At 40.0% G+C, this 16613-nt stretch overlaps 1 protein-coding gene across 3 annotated transcripts in view; it reads right to left on the bottom strand.

Annotated features, from left to right (window-relative positions):
* Nucleotides 1-16613, bottom strand: part of SHISA9 (shisa family member 9) — a 178198-nt gene that overhangs the window by 13122 nt on the left and 148463 nt on the right. For all 3 annotated transcript variants that reach the window (XM_031506109.3, XM_031506107.3, XM_031506106.3), the window contains one exon: nt 6824-6979. In XM_031506109.3, coding sequence (XP_031361969.1) covers nt 6824-6979 — 156 coding nt within the window. The remainder of the gene's footprint in view (nt 1-6823; nt 6980-16613) is intronic.

Genomic DNA, 16613 nt, shown 5'->3' with positions numbered 1-16613 from the left:
AGAGTCAACCTAATTTTCAGTGAAAGGCTGTGAGTTCTCTATGGTGCATAACTGATGGAATGTGGAGTGGTGTTTATAAGTTGAACTTTTATGAATGATTGGTGAAGATTTAATTTTCAGTATTTTAAGGTGCTGAAAACAAAATAAAAGAGGCTATTTCTCTGTGGTAAGGGAGCATAGGTGCAAAGAATATCAACATCAAGAACAAGAATTAGGATGCACAGATTTAAATTTGCTCTTTTGGCATGAAAAAAAGATTAAGATTTAATACCTTCTTTTGAATATTCTTCAGCCATTACATAACTAGGGAGTGAACCAAGTTCAGAAAAACAAAATTGACTAGGTGTAAATCCAACCCACAGAACTAAAAGTTTAAAGTTTAAACCTAAACTAAATACACCTCAAGGTCAGATTTCCTTTCTTTCCCAAGTTCAGTGTGTTGCTAAAGTCTAAGAAATGAGCCTACATAAATGGCAGTGTTTAAGAGAATCCTATTTTGGTGCTAAAACTGCTTTTTGTAAAAGAAGGACTGTTTGCAGTTTCCTTCCACCTGCCATGATGTTGCTTCTGCCAAGAGCAACATATCCCCAAAGTTCACAAATCTGCCTGTTTGCTAAAGGATGGAATGGGCAATGACTGCTTGGAAGTCTGATTGCTTAGAACACAATTCCCCATCCTCAGAAAGAATATCCTCCTGTAGATTTTATGGTAAAATGTTGGTTTTCAGACAGCCAAAAAAGAATGTCAGCAAAGCAGATGATTTAGCTCACAATACTGAGGCTCTGCACAAATACCACATTTATAATTAAAATATGAGTACTTCACTGGAAGAAGAAATTAGTGTTCTGGATGATAAAACAGAAAAATATTTTGATCGAGACTCTCCAAGCATTTTGTATTTACCTGTGACAGTGTGCCTGTGAGTATCAGAAGCCAATTGGGTAAATAACAGATAAAATAATTAAATTATTTAGTGGAAGCAATAAAAGGTCTTGTAATTTGATCTGCATGCACTGGGCAGGCTGTGAAATTTGCTGGGTATCATCAGAAGACGTGGGTGAAAGAAGTGATGCTCCACTTCCTCTGGCTGGGGAATGGGAAGGCTGAGGGAAGGTGCTGGCAGGGGGTTGGCAAAGCAAGGCTTGCTCCTGCTGCTTGGCTTTTCTCTTTGTGTGAAATAGAAACAAGGATTAAAATATGAAAGGCTTCACTAACAAATGAACACTCAAAAGTTGCAAAATCTCAAGCCACACTGGGCTGAGCAAATAACAATAATAAAACGATACCCAGCTTTTATGTCACACTTTCTTGAGCCATATCTGTAGTTCCAGTGTTGAGTTGTGCAGATCGCCTAGTTGAGCATTATTTGACACAGCACATACCTCTGGATCTATTAAATCATTATCTGAATCACCCTCTGGATATTACAAGTGATGCTTTAATCTGTGCTTCCCTGTTTTTCATGATGTTAAATCCAGTGAGATACTCCTATGCCCCAGATTTTTTTTTTTTGATCCAGCTTTGTGTAGCTGCTTATGGAAGTGGTAGCTGAAAATTTTTTTGTCTTTGAAAAGAAAACACAATTCCTTTTTCAGCCTTCCAAAGAAACATGAATTGTTACCTCAACAGTGTGACTATTGATATAGGAAAGTAAATTAATACAAACATGTTGGGTCCAATAAATTTGTAGTTCTGCTTTTTCTAAAAGTGGACTGTATCAAACCTGTGAATGCATGTTGTGTGTTTCCATTTTTCCAATTACAGTGTTTCTTTCCAGGCCGGAGCACAGTGAACTACAGGGAATGGTACAGAGTCTCATGGTGAGAGACAGATCTTGTACCAGCACAGTGTTACAGCCATTTCTATGGAAATTGAAAGTTTGAAGCTCGGGAGAAAGCAGCAACAAATTTCCCATCAGACAGGAAGATGGTTCAAAGATAACAGCCCGGAGCTAACTTTGGCTGATCCTCCCTGTGAATCCTTCTCTGCGTGTGAGGACACAGCACCAGGTCAGTTTGCTCATATGCTTTACCTTTCTGGGGAGTTGTTGCCTGGTGCCTTGGCACATTTGTGGCCACACTACTTTCTGCAGGGACCTAACCAGGAGATATTTATTCTTTAAGTGTCATATTTGCAGAATCTCACTTTGCAGTTCTGCAACTGCAAGCAGAGCTGGATCACAGTCTAATGTTTCCTCTGGGATCAAAGAACTGTGCAGCTTCAAGAAATGCTGGGAGCTGTAGACTCAGAGATGTGATGGTGGGTCTGCTGCCAATTATATCCTCCTAGCTTCACTATATCAAATCAATTAGATCTGATTTAATCCCACAGGAGACTAACAACTCTCAGCATCAGGGAAGGCTTTCTCGGTCTGTCTTTCAGGAAGGAATTCTGTCTATTGTATGTTCATTTTGTCTTTTTTTTTTTGACAATGTCCAGTCACTTCCTCAAATGTTTGTCTGTATGTGTGAGAAGGGAAGAAGAAAATTCATGAAAGAAACAGAAAATCATGTTAAACTGTAGAAAAATTTGTATTCTCAAATTTTTGCTGGCTGTGCACCTCTCCAGCAGCAGAGTGATCATTTTCCAAGTCCTCTGGGGATTTAGAAGTTGGGTTTGGAGTATTTTTTCATTTCTGCAAGAAGGTCTAAAGATATTTAATAACTTTGCTCCCTGAAATTCAGGAAAGAAAATTAACTGTTACTGAGCCAGACTTGCAGAACAGTGTGACTGGATAAATAACTAATAACTCAGGATAATGAGGTCTGTTTGAGCTCTAGGAAACTCTTATGCAACAGGATGGACTACAACTCTTACAGTTTAGTAGAGTGGAATTTGAAGTTGGATTGTTCATGCTTTCCAAATGAATGTCCAAATGATGTGCATAAAAATTTGTGATGTGCTACCTTTGTATGTCCTGGGACTTGAATTTCATGAAGGTGTTCAGCTACAAGATCTCCATCCACTTGTAGCTTTAGGCATGTCAGTATTGCTTAAGTGAGCAATAACCATTTAAGCATGGAGTAAAAACATGGTTGATGAACTGGAAATAAGAATAATTTATGCAGAAAAACCTCTTTCTGCACTTTTCACATAAATAATCAAATACTGCAAAAGCACTGAAGAAAACCAGGACCATGTTTTCTCAGGTGACCAAAAAATGGAAATTTCTAAACACTGGGTGTTCATTGCCACACAAAATTCAATGACCACTTCTGCTGGAACTGATCCTGGAGCTTGTTAACCCTTTTCCCTCAGACAGTCTCTCACATTCTGAGGTGGGAAAAATTTGGCACTGTTGAAAAGAGATTCTGTGGCTTGAAAATTGAAATCTAATGGATGAACAGAGTGCACCTCACAATATGTCAGAGCAGTCAGCCAGTAGGCTAGAGATGCTAGGAGACAAATTCCTTATCTATTTGTTCAGGAAATGCTTGCTCTGTCTAATTTTCCAAGTGGTCCTCTGCCTTCTGCTGATTATTCCCTGGTGGTGTGTGTGCCAAGGTAGAAGGAGAATAAAATTCTAGTGCACTAAGGAAAACAGTAAGCACATCTCAACTCACCAGTACATTGCTGTACTCCAGGCACTCATCTGAGAATATAAAATAGGCACAGAATGTCCTCACATCATTCAGAGATGTAAATGCCAGCAGACAGGCAGAGGAAAAGGTGAACTTGGTCAACAACCATGGTCAGTATTTAAGGAATTCTGGAGACTGCAGCAAAGAAAGGAATTCCTAACAAGAAATGAGGACAATATCCTCTTTCATTGAGTGTAAAAGTGTTTGGTTGTGCACTTTGAGATTATTCAAGTAAAAATATTTAGTTTTTTAAAGCTAAAGGCATCCACAGCAGCCTTTTCAACACTCTCCTCCCCTGTGGTGCTGAATCAGACACTGCAATGCACACATTGCATGGCACACATGCATGAGCAGTCCATGACTCTGCTAAGCCCTGTCACCTGGAGTAAGAGGTGTAGCTTTAAAATTGCTTCCTGGGCATCAGCTTGCTCTGACTACCAAGGTGTTTGTCATTCTTACTCAGTAGCACAATGCAAATTGATACCAAGGGCTCTCTTGTCTCTTGTTTTCCAAGCACTTGAATCTTTACTGAAGCTAATGGAAAACCTGAACATGATCAAAACAGAGATTAATGTGACTCACTACTTTTCCATAAACTGAATTTTCACAGCAGACAATCACTGAGGAATGAGTAGCTCAATTCTAAAATAAGCCAAATTTTTAGGACATCTGTAGTTCAGAAGAAAGCAGCTGTGTAGAAATTAATTTAATACTGCCTCTGGTAAAGCTTCACTTTTTCAGTTATCTAAACTTCTTACCACTTATGGCCACATTCTGATGAGGGATATTAATGTACTACAGCTACAGTTGCTACAAAACATTAGAACTGCTTCTTCCTCTATTATTAAAGAAAGGGTTATTAAAGAAAAGGGTTAAGCATAGTGGACTACACCCAAACAATGTGATCATGCAGAGTAAGGGGCACTTAAATAAATATGGTTTTGCCTCAAATGCATGGAGAAATATAGAACACATCCCTTATTACGTTTCTCTTGTGGCAAATGAATGCACCCTCAAGACACTATCAATAAATGCAAAAGGGAATGGGCAACACACAGTCATTAACCTGCTGTGGGGATCCATAAATACAAGTCTGAATGTTGGCAGGCAAAAAATGCCTTGCCCTGTGACATGAGGTCAGGGTGAACTCAGTCTATCTCTGGTTGCTCAAAATATGTTGTCAGGTTAAATTTGTACTGGTGGCCTTGATGCTGGCCAGCTCCTTTTTCCTTTTTCAGAACTCTCCAAAAGCCAACACAAACCCTGCAGTCTGGAGAGCTGGATGTCAGCATGGTCACACACCTAGGCCTAGCTGGTATCAGGGAAAAACCTCTTTGTGACCTTGGGATGTACTCAGGAGGTACTCTTGGGAGGAATCAGGGCCTTGAGAGTCTGAAAATGCTTGAAAACCCAGTGTATTTAGTTCTTGTTCCCTAAGTCCAGATAGAAGACATGAATGTGTAACAGTTTCAAAACCTCTTTTGTTTTCTGCTGAGAAGTTTGGATCACAATGCAGCACTTTCATACTTGTGAAAATTCACCTGCACCTAAAACTTGGCAAAAAAGATAGAAGGGAGGGGAAAAATACGGGAAAAGCATGGAAAGATGGTGCAATCCCCCTGGAAGATGTCCCTGAAATTATGTTTAATTTAGTTTAAGACTCGGAGAGGCATTATACAACTTCTGGAGCTGAAGTGCACAATCTTTCAAGGTTGATTTAACTGTATAGTTATAATCTAGCTGCTTTAAAAACTTGTACTCAGACACACAAGAAATATATAAGTTCTAATTTCATAATTTTTTTAAAAGGCACATTTAGTGGCTCTTGGGCAGATGAGAGAAGTTTCTTAGAGTGTTTCATCATTCATTTTGTTATGCTTAAATACCTTTCAGCTTTGATGATTGGCTTGACCTAAACTGACATCTGAAAAAGAAGTTCAATATCAGTGCATAAATCTGTGATAATCACCACATCATTACACCGTAGCACCTTTTGAAGAAGGAATTGTGAAGCTGCTTCATATTCAAAACCCAGGAGAAAGCTATTAACCCTTGTTTTTATAAACAGATTTAAAACACCACTTGTAAGAAATAAAACCAACAGGTTAAAGTAAAACTGAACTATTTGAGATGAGACCTTAATGTACACTTTGTTAGAGGTCTGGTATCCTGAAGTCCAGATAAAGGAATGTAAGTTTGTGATGAAAATTTTTTCTGGCACGGTGAAAACTCAATTCTTTAGTCAGAAAGCTCTGAGCTGTTCTGCTCTATTTCTAGATACGTATCTCTGTCAGGAAATAGGGAGAGTGGCATTACTCTAAATTTACGGGGAAATGATGTTAACATCTATATGTGAAAGCTAAGCAAGGGTTAGTGGGAAAAGGCACCCCAGTTCTTAATGTATTATTGTCTAGCAGGGGCTTTCTGTCTTTACAGGGTGTGAAGCAAGTATTTACAGCCCCTGAAAACTATTATAAACTTGGGCATTCAAGATGAATTTTTTATTCATTATTGTCCTTTTCCCTACCCACAACTGTTTATTTGAGGATGTTTCCTCATTTATTTAAAATAATATTAATCAGGCACAGAAATAAGCCACCACTAGGATCTTTATTAGGAGTTTTATCATGCACTAATTGTTTGAAATCAAAGATCTCAGAAAATTCCTCCAGTACTCTACTAATGAATACCTTGCAGCAAATGTGGAAACTCTTACTTCAGAACCGTGTGAGTGCCTTCTCTTTTTGGAAGTATTTAGCAGGTGTCTAAATCGTAAGCTATTTTTTTCTCTCATTTCTGTAGAAAGCTGTGGGAAATACACATCACAATGTATATGTAGGGATATTATAGGATATGTCAAGTTGGAAGGGACCCACAAGGACCATCAAGTCCCTACTCCTCACAGGTTTGGGACATAAAGAACTGGGCCCGAACCCTGTGTGTACAACACAGGTGAAACTTGCTGGAAAATGTCTTGCAGGGGCATGGGTGGTTTTGTGTGCATGTATGAACTCACATCGTATCATCACCAGTCCTTGCATGTCATTTTCTCATCCCTTAATTGCAGTCCTTGTCTTAATTTTCGTTGCATTCCCAAGTAACGTGATATTCCATATCAGATTTGACCCTGATATAGTCCAGATGAGCACGACCTTGTTTTCAGCTTGGGGGCAGGATGTCAGCTGCCAGCAGCAAGCACAACGTGCTGAGCGGAGGGAGAGCCGTGCGCGCCGCTCACTTACCGACCGCCTTTAGAGACGCGTACTTGTTCAGTTCCTTGCCTGGGGGCTGCTGCTCGTACGGGTTTGTGATCTGGCCCAGGCTGGGATATGAATGTTGATGTGCCATCTGAGGAAGGAGGGGAGATGTTGGCATGACATTATTCATCTGTGGTGGATCTGTATTAAAGAAAATCAACAAGCATTAAGTAAAAGGTAAACTAGACTTAAGGTTTTCGCGTCATTGTTGAGAACAGATTAGACGAAATATGCCCTGAGATTTAATGCAACAAAACAGTGTTTATTACAAAGTGGGAGTCTGAGTACAGCAGACCTGTACTTTGAACAGTTAATGATATGATTAAAAGTTGACAAGTAATTATGGCAACACACAATAATTTTTGTATAAGAAGATCTTTGAACTAAAAAATAGGTTTTCAAAACAATTAAACACCAACAATACTGAATTTGCTGCAGCGTTAAGATACAAAGCTAAACATGGAGTTTGTTCCAAGTTAGATTGAATACAGGGCAGTAGAGTGGTTCTCTGCAGTAAAAGAGCCAGACTCATTTAAATTGGCTCAGGCTGCTGCACATTCACAGTTACACTGCTTTTAAGACCAGGAGCAGCTTCGTTATTTGCACAGCAGTATGCTGTGTTTTGTAGACAAGCATCACAGTATAAAATGTGCTTTTTTTGCCTCATGACTATCATTAGGTGATGTCTTCAAAACACACACTTTGTCCTATGTTTTCTCCTCTCCTCTGATGTTTGGTATTGTAATATTATACAAAGATCACATTTTCTGTAGCAAAAATGCATCAAATCAGGATGTATTTCCTATGTAGGGTTTTATGCCACCACTAACTCTATGCCCTTTCTGAAATTGATTTGTTCCTTTTCAGTAGAGAATACATCCTGTATACTTTTCTAAGATAAAATTTATTTGTTGTTTCTAGTGTTCAGTTCCAGCCTCTAAAATATTTGATCATAATTGTATGCTGCACTCAATTTGCAAACCTAGATTTCAACAGATTTCAACATGGTCAGTGTATCTTTGTTGCTGAGTCTTTCTCTAGGCTATGTATTTTGAGATATTTTGAGCTGATTGGCAATTCTAGAACCTTCTCATGGCTTCTTCAATCACAGACAAGCACATTTTTCTCCTCAATGAGACCATGGTGCTGTCTTGGTGACAATACAGTAATTCCCACAGCATCAAGCACAGCATAGAGATCATGTAGACAGAAAGGTGGTCACTTATGGGAAAGGCGATTTATTGTGATGGATGGATTGGACCATCCTCCAAGTGCCCACAGGATCTGGCAGGAGCCAAATATCCCTGCAGTTTGCCAGATTTTAAGGGAATTGAGCCACCTGGCTTTCCACAGCTCATTAATAAGCAGGAGCTCTGAAGTCAGTTAACAGATTTACTGCTGGGAGAGAAAAGAAACCGAAGGTGTTTTTTAACTTCTTCCCTGTCTCTGGTGCCTGGTGCAGCCTCTGCTGTTCTCACTGGGCTGTCCCTGCTCATGCAGAGCTCTGCCCATCCCATACACCTCTGCCTATGGTGGGAGGGACCTTAGGTAACGGGACAGAAATGGTACCAGTGCTATCATCTAATAAAAGGATGATTCTTCTTGCTATAACTGATTCTTAATAAGGAAGAACCAAATATTATAATCTTTTCTCTTTCAGAATTTCCCAAAAACTATTGGAACACCTTCTGAATCTTTTTTATTAGTTTACCTTGAAAGGCTAAGTTGGTTAAGTCAGGAATTTCACAGAAAGAGTTGTTATATTAAGGAATTGTTAGTAAGTAAAAAGTCTCAGTATGTTTCTGTTCAGTTCTAGTACTGCCATGTCGGAGGCAACTGAGTGACTCCTAATGCAGGACTTTCTGCAATCCTATACCATTGTCATTCCATCTCTAGAGTACAGCTGAAGAAAATCTCTTAATAGAATGGTTTGAACCAATAAATAGCTGACCACTCTTTCCAAACCATTCATACCTTCCAAATATCTCTCTCCTCTGGCTGCATATGTGAGTGCACTTTGAGCAGGAATGCCAGCACAGCTGTATTTCAGTAAAGGGCAGCATTGAAGGTACCAGCATGGGTGGGACCTTCACTGTAAGGAAAGTGTCAGCTTGTTAACCCTACAGTCATTGGTTTGTCTTCTAAGTAGAGCTAAATCAGTATGTCATGGATGCTACTGTTATGAAGTTCCCTTGTGGCAATTATTATTCAATATATCAAAACATGATTTCACTGTGTTAAAAATATTATGAGCACCACACTCACTGCTGAAATGACTTCCAGCCATGGAGGCTTGTAAAAACAATGTAAATAAAGCATAGCTAGCTACGACTGGCTTCCGTATGTGTTTCTTACTTAGATAGATCAGTTTTATTTGGTCATCTCTCTAAACACAGTGGAGAAAGCTACCCCAGGAATGTACTGGGGAAGATGAACGAGGTGAACTTGTGCTTTGTCTGGGTGTTCAGTGACAGATTCTGTTGCTTCTCGGTTGCTGGGTTACTGATAGTGCTGGCATTTTCTCCCCTGAGTGTTTACAAAGATGTAAAGAAATATGTTTTCAATTTCTAGATCTTCTTTGACTTCTCTCCTGTCTTGTTAAAAGCCCAGAACTCTTCTAAATTATGAATTTCAAGCTAATTAAAGACAGTCATTCTTACACTGTCACACTGACTAACACAGTGCCCCTCACGCACAGCCAGATGCTTACACAGGACTAAGTCATCACATAGAAGACACAGCTGAAATTACTCATTCAATTGGCCATTTGCACAAAGTGAACTAAGCAAAAGGCCACCTCTGGCAAAGTGCATTTAGCCATTTGAAGAATGATTCCTGTTTATAAAGAGACTTCCATTGGAATGAACTCCTAGGGCCTACAAGAGAAATCTCAGCTTGATATGTACATCTGTCTAAATATCAATCAAACTAAATTTTAGTCTAACTGGCCATTGCTGCTGAATGTTGCACATGTTCACAAGCTCTCTGAAGTGTGTGATCTGAGTCCTGACCTTTGGTTTTCTAGAAATAAATGGGCAAACAGGACACTTGTGTAATTTTCTTCCCATGTAGTTAACGTGACAATGTGGGTAAGTCAATTCACCTGTATTTGGATGCTACTTAGGAAATGTTCCTAACTGCAGCAGCAGCGGTGAGATGTAAATTCTGCAGCAGTCTGGGCACTGCCAGTCTAACCACTGCAGGAGCCCAGCAAGCTGTGAGCAAGTGGGAGGTTTCCAGCAGCACTGTCCTACCCTGGGGCAATCCACATTTATAACCAAAAGAGGGACTGATTTGCCTTGGTAGTGTCATCTTATACTTAACACTCCTTCAGTCTCAGCAATACAAAATAGGGATTCTCACAGGAAATAAGGCATCTGTCTACAACTAATTCATAAGATGTTCAAGCAAAATCTGAGATTTTTTTTTCCTGAAGTTGAAAAAAATAGTAATTGTCACATTTCAGAGAGGAAATAATAATCATTCATATTCTTCAAAATATTTTGTGATACAAGGGACTGGTTTCAATTGGAAGAAAGTTTAACCAGAAAAATCCCTACCAGCTTTGCCAGTGACCCCTTGTGCCAAGTGAAATCATTTATTCTTATAAACCAAATATTCTGTGATTAGTATTTGCAAATAGCTGCTTCATTGAATGGGGACAACTTTAACCTGAAAGCTGTGGCTGTGCTCACAAATTATTTTTGGCAATGTGACACTGGTATTGTCCACCACATTCCATGCAACCAGCTGCATTGTGCCCTTGCCAAGTTATGTATTTATTTTTAAAAAGCAGAGAGTGTGAACATCACAAAGACTCAAAAAACTGTTTGTGCCACAGCTTATAGCATGAATAATCAAACCTGATTAGCAATGGTGATACTGTAAAAAACCTGCAATATTCCCAACCTATTTTATTTTCTGCTGAAGCAAGGAAATGCAATGCCAGCCTGCTCCCTAACCTTCTGAAAGTTTGAGGGGTTATTGTGGATGAAGTGTTTGTGATTTGCTCTCTGTCTTCCTGCTACCAGCCCAAAAGGAAGAGTTTGAAATGTGCTGGATCTCACCACACACAAGTTAGATGTCTGATGGGCAGAAAAAGAGGAAAAAAATAGAAGTTCTTTTTATGCTGGAATGTTTTTGACTGTAATTCCCTTAAGACCTCTAGGTATAAAAAAGCTGCTGGGGGACACCTGGAGGACAAAATAACTGGAAGGAAGCTGCACCAAAACCAGTTTATAGCTAGAGAAAGTGAGGTTTATATCCCAGCCACCAACAGTGAGCCTTTAGAAATGTCTGAGGCATTGGTTTCTGGTCACATTCCCAGTGGCTGACAAATACTGATGATTACCTTATCTTGTTACTACCTTGACCTATATCTCAGCAATTGAAGATATTACAGTTAACTGTTTACTGCATTTTTCAAGTGAAAATGCTTTTTGGCTCTCCTCTCTGATTGTGAAATTTGGAGTTAGTGTGAATCACCTGGCAATAGTGCTATTGGTCACTGTAATTATTCTGCACTCTGTCCAATTAAGATGGTGTTACATCTGATTTATGCACTTCATTCAGGAACCAAGCAATGGGCATGTCATCATTAAATACAAGTAAGAACTCAATGTAAAACCAATCATAGCTCTATGTATGAACAGGGTAAAAGGCTCAAAGCTGAGTGGTTTGATTTCTGCATTTTCTATAAGATACACTGTGTCTTCACCTAGTTTGATTAATCTTGTCAAGAAGCTGCCAGAGCTATGGGAGACTCAGGGTTAGAGGAAGGGCTGTGAGGAGGCTGCAGCAATCATGAGCTTGTTCACTGCTTCAGAGCCAAGAGCCTGTCATGGGCATCCCTTGAGCTCAACCACTTCTCTTCAGCCACGGGAGAGTGAAACCTGCTCTGCAGAGTGGCCTGGGGATTCATTCCTTTCTGTACAATAAAGTCAATGATTCAGTGCTTGAAGACAGGGAAAATGAACAAGCTCCATAGGCACAGAATGGAATCTATTAGGAAATGAGTGGTTACAGGCATCAGGAAAAGCACAAATGAGAAAGGCAATGCAGTAACAAACAGGAGAGGGTGGGGGGAGGCCAGGAAAGCAGAATGAGATTTTGCTATAAAAGCCACCTGCAGATACACATACAAAAGAAATGAGAACAAGACAGACAAAAGAAGTCTGAGAAGTCAAAGGGGGAAAAGAGAAAATTCAGAGCAAAATATAATAATAGCTGAGCATTTTCAGATACTCAGGAGAAAAATATATGCCCTGAACTAACTAAAATTGAAAATAGCAGCTATGAAAACAGGAGAGAGCTGAGTGATTAGAGAATATCAGTATAAAATTGCTCCCCTCCCATCCATAACTACACTAATACAGGAAGCATATTTGCCTCTTTGTTCTTGAGTCTAATATACTTAATCATAAGACCAGCTCATCCAGCATTGAAAATCCATACTCGTGTTCCTACAAGGTTCACCAAGAGAAGCTGCAGGTGCTGTTTCTGAAAAATCCCACATATGATGAAGACTGTTGGGTTTCAACAATGTGACTATGGCTGTAAAGTAATTCCTTTCCATTTCTTCCTGGATAATAAGACTGCTGTCCATTCAGGAGTCACTGCTGGAGTGACACTCCAACACTCCAACCTTTACCTATGTAATTCCTTTTTCCTCTCTGTAGGCTGTCCCACTGCAATTGGACTGGCCCTCCCAGAAGTTTTGTGTTTGTGGATTTTCTTACACCTTTATAGCTTTAATATTTTGTGTCTTTGTAGGTATTATGATGCCACTATCATTGTCTTTATTTACATTCTATACCCCTTCCTTCAGATTTGCATTAAATGTTGTATTTTAAAGGATATCCTTATTCACACCCAACCTGTACAAGGGTTTGTTCTGTAGAGGGTAATGCATCAAAACCAGGGTGCCACGTCCATGAGACAGTGCCCTGTTTGTGCACATACTGACACCCCTGAGGTGTGTGGTCCCTGAACAGCCACTCTGCCCACACTAAATGTGTGACAGGAGGCTGTAGGAGCCCCAGGGGTGCTGATATGCAAAACACTCTCTGAGAGGTGTGTGCTTATCCTGTACTCTAGGGGTTATTCCCAGAAACAGCAAACTAGGTTGTGCCCAAAAATTTATGAACTTGAATACTTTTGTTTGCATTTGCTGTTACAATATCCATGGCCTTATTCTCCACATAGTTGAAAAATGGTATTTTTGGTCTTAACAAATTAATGGCATTCTTCTGCAACATTTTCCAATCTTTGATCATTACTGCTGCCTTTTCTCAACTCTTGTGGCCTTGCGATGCAACTTCTGGGATGAAGTTCTACCCTCAGTAATCCACAGAGCTGTGTTGCCCTGTATATAATGCTGTTGTAAGTCACCCCTATATATCTTTGTCCCTTAAGATCTGCAGACTTTCTGTTTTCTCATCAGTGATGTACAAGTCATGTGAGTAGTTGTCTTGCTCCTAAATGTGATAGCTCTGCGACCATACATATTTTTCATGGAAATTTATGCTAGTCAATGATCTGTTCTGTCTCTGCACCATATCACAAAAACATTCTTGTAACACAGACAACCTACCCATCTAATCACAATCACAGAAAAGATCTGAGATGATTGGGATGGCATTTCATTCAGCAAAAAAAGATGTTTCTGTTAATGGAAGTGACAGTCTGCAGCATAAATGAGTGTCACCAAACATACTGACTGATGCCTCTCTGTCCTAGCAAGTCACTGTAGGACTCAGTCCCATTGTGCTGGGGTTCTCTGTGGTGCCACTGAGCGCAGGAGTCTCTCAGCACACTGACCTCTGATGCTTTATGACTTATATTCACTTTGTGCACAATTAACCTCTCGCTCTGCTGCTGTCCCTCATGGTAAAGGTCGTGTGGTCCTTCACACACAGATGACCTCAGTGGATCTCTGAGGACAGGCTTTCCTGCCCCGTGCAGGAGATGCAGTTACACTGTCACACTGGAGGCACTGGGCTCCCTCTGGCCCTGTGGTGCTGGGGCTGTGCTGGCAGCACAAAGCGCAGGTGAGGGACACCCACCCCTGCTGTGAGTGGCACCAGCAGGGAGCACAGTGCTGGCTGACACCAAAGGAGGGACAGCATGGCAGCTCTTGGCACCTTGGTCTCATCTGAGACACCCATGGACGAGGTTACTGTGCGTGCAGACTTCATAAGGAAGAATTATGTTCGGGAGATTCATGAGCTGATGTTCAGAGACAATGCCTTACATCTGGACATGGGAAAGAAGGTTGAGGAGCCAGGTCATAAAATCCATGATGCTCTGGTTTTGGTGCTCATCCTAGGAGGAGCTGAATTTCCTCTGGCAGGAGATGAACTGCAGAGATGTATCAGTGAGCTGTGTAGTGACAGCACTGCTGTTGCTCAAAAAATGCCCTATTATCTGTTTCTAAGTGGCAAAATTCCCAAGTTTCCTTCCAGTGCTGTGGAATTCTCTGCTGCTGTCAGATAAAGGCACTCAACACCATACTCAAAACCAGTCCAAAATGGACTCTTCATTTGAACTACTTTTATCAGAAGTGAAGATGAGGACAGCACTAATTTTACAATATAAATCCTCCTGCCTTCACTCCTTTAATTTTCTATCTACATCCTTCAGAAACTTACCTTTGTGAAAGACAGGGACTGTATTTCTTTTAATAATGATATAAGGGGTGGGTGAATGGGTGGAAGTGGAGTTGAAACATAAAAGAAGGAAAATCAATAGCCATGAGGCCAAAGAGATGCGAGGCTCCACTGCTGTGTCCAGCCAGGGAAGAATACTCACTGTTCCTGTAAATGGGCCTTTTTCTTACTAAATGTGCTGCTGTCACTTTATGTTTAAATCTACAGTAATTTTTAATATATATATACATATATATAAAATAATCTTATGCCTGTGAGCTGAACTCTGTGACAGGTTGCAAATGGGGAAAGAGGCAACTGCATCTTTGTGTATCAGTTAAAATTGAGACCTGTAGACTGAAGCTTCCCACTGTCTTCTAGATGAAGGCTGTGATGTTGTGAGGTGCTGAATTCTCTGTGGTCACAGTGATTTAGGAGATGGGGCCTTCATCATGTTTCAGGTTTGGGCTCCTTGTTTCTGGTTAGGCTCCAAGTGTGTAGGAGCAGAGTTCTGTGAAATCAGTTGGCTGTTTTACTGCCATCCTAGGAGGGTGGGAGTGGAATATCACTGGCCTTGTGACTAAACTGGCTGGAAGCCTCTCTCCTCTGCTTTTCATTTCCCCTGGGCTCCATACTGAACCATCACACTCACGTCCTTGTAATATTTTCTGGGCTCTTGCTTTACAAAAGAGCTGCAGTCTGAGGTTGGTTTTCCATGTAGACTTTCATTATGTGGCACCGGATCTCCTTTTATGAAGGTTATTTTTATGTCCTCTGGAGGTTTGCTTTTCCATCATAATTACTCACAACCTGACAGATTTATAATCCTCTGACAGGATTTGTGACATTGTAATCTTCTCTACCACTACCTATTGTGGCTTCACAAACAGAGGATTATAACCTCTAAGGAGGCAATAAGCAGATGAACTCTGGAGATATCAGGACCCTGCTTTCATATCAATTTCCAGAGCTTGAGTTGTGGGAGGGCAGGGAGCAATGCTGTGTTCTCACTCCTGCCCACGTTTCTGGTTTTCTTCATCTTCTTTTGCCTCAAGTAGCAGAGTTGAGAAATTAATTAAACCCACCAGTTATACACACTTTGAACACTGCAAATATCCTTAGTGATGCAAATTAAGAAAAGATAAATTCAGCAAATTTGACTTACACAACAGAATTTTTTTTCCCAGAAGAATGTTCTTTATACTTTCCCATAAGGTAACAGTTGTTTTACAAGGTAACAGTTGTTTTACAAATCAAACACTCCTGTATCTTTCCCCAGAAATAGTCTGCTAATATGTACCAGCCAGCTCAGATCTGTTGTTTTGACTACTTTGTCTGTCAATGAAAATTACTTTATTTCCGGCAATTAATATACTTTAACACAAGGGGAATATGCCTGTCATTATAATGTTATTCTAAATATTTGTATGCCTTGTTTATTGTTTTCTTTAACTGTAATGATTTGAATACATTATTTATTTTTTCTTCAGGCATCCCATGAATTTGTATATTACCTATCCATATACCACATAGTAACAGTTTAGAAGGAAAAGACCGGACAGTATAAAATTACAGAAGCCAACTTTGTGCCTTTGTTATTCACTGTTTTGTCTAAGCAATAAGTTAACAGTCCTTGCCTGTAGCTTTTGGAACAAATTCCCTGCAGCATTCTCACATCATTCAAGGGCAAAATCAATTAAGAATAAGATTTAAGGAAGAGTTAAAAGAGGGAGGAAGTTGCTCATTGTTGCTTCCATTCCAGCCAGCAAAGGTGGAGGATGACTTCTCAAGTGAATCATCTGCTTAATGGGAGGTTTAAATATTTTGCTTCAATAGTTCTCTCACATTCCAGCGGCATCTTCTGCCCTGACATACCTAGCCCAGGAATGAGGATGAGTGTGCTTTTTACTTTCTGTCATAATCTAATTTATTCTTTTAGAGTCTCTCTAAAGAGGTAATTCTATTAGGGACTACAGTGAAACTATAACATCCAGGTATGGCTCTCTCTTTTCACAAGCCCCATGTGCAGACTTGTTAATGTCAGGTTGTTGGTCTGTAAAGCAATCAAAAGCTCAGAGAAAAAAAGACAGAAGGTCAGGGAAAAATTAGAGTTCTGTTCTCAGAAAAAT

Source organism: Lonchura striata, chromosome 14 (assembly GCF_050655825.1).
Source record: "Lonchura striata isolate lonStrDom1 chromosome 14, ASM5065582v1, whole genome shotgun sequence".
In the NCBI taxonomy this organism is placed as follows: domain Eukaryota; kingdom Metazoa; phylum Chordata; class Aves; order Passeriformes; family Estrildidae; genus Lonchura; species Lonchura striata.
Note: the sequence above shows the minus strand (reverse complement) of the source record. Positions and strands in the feature narration are given on the sequence as shown.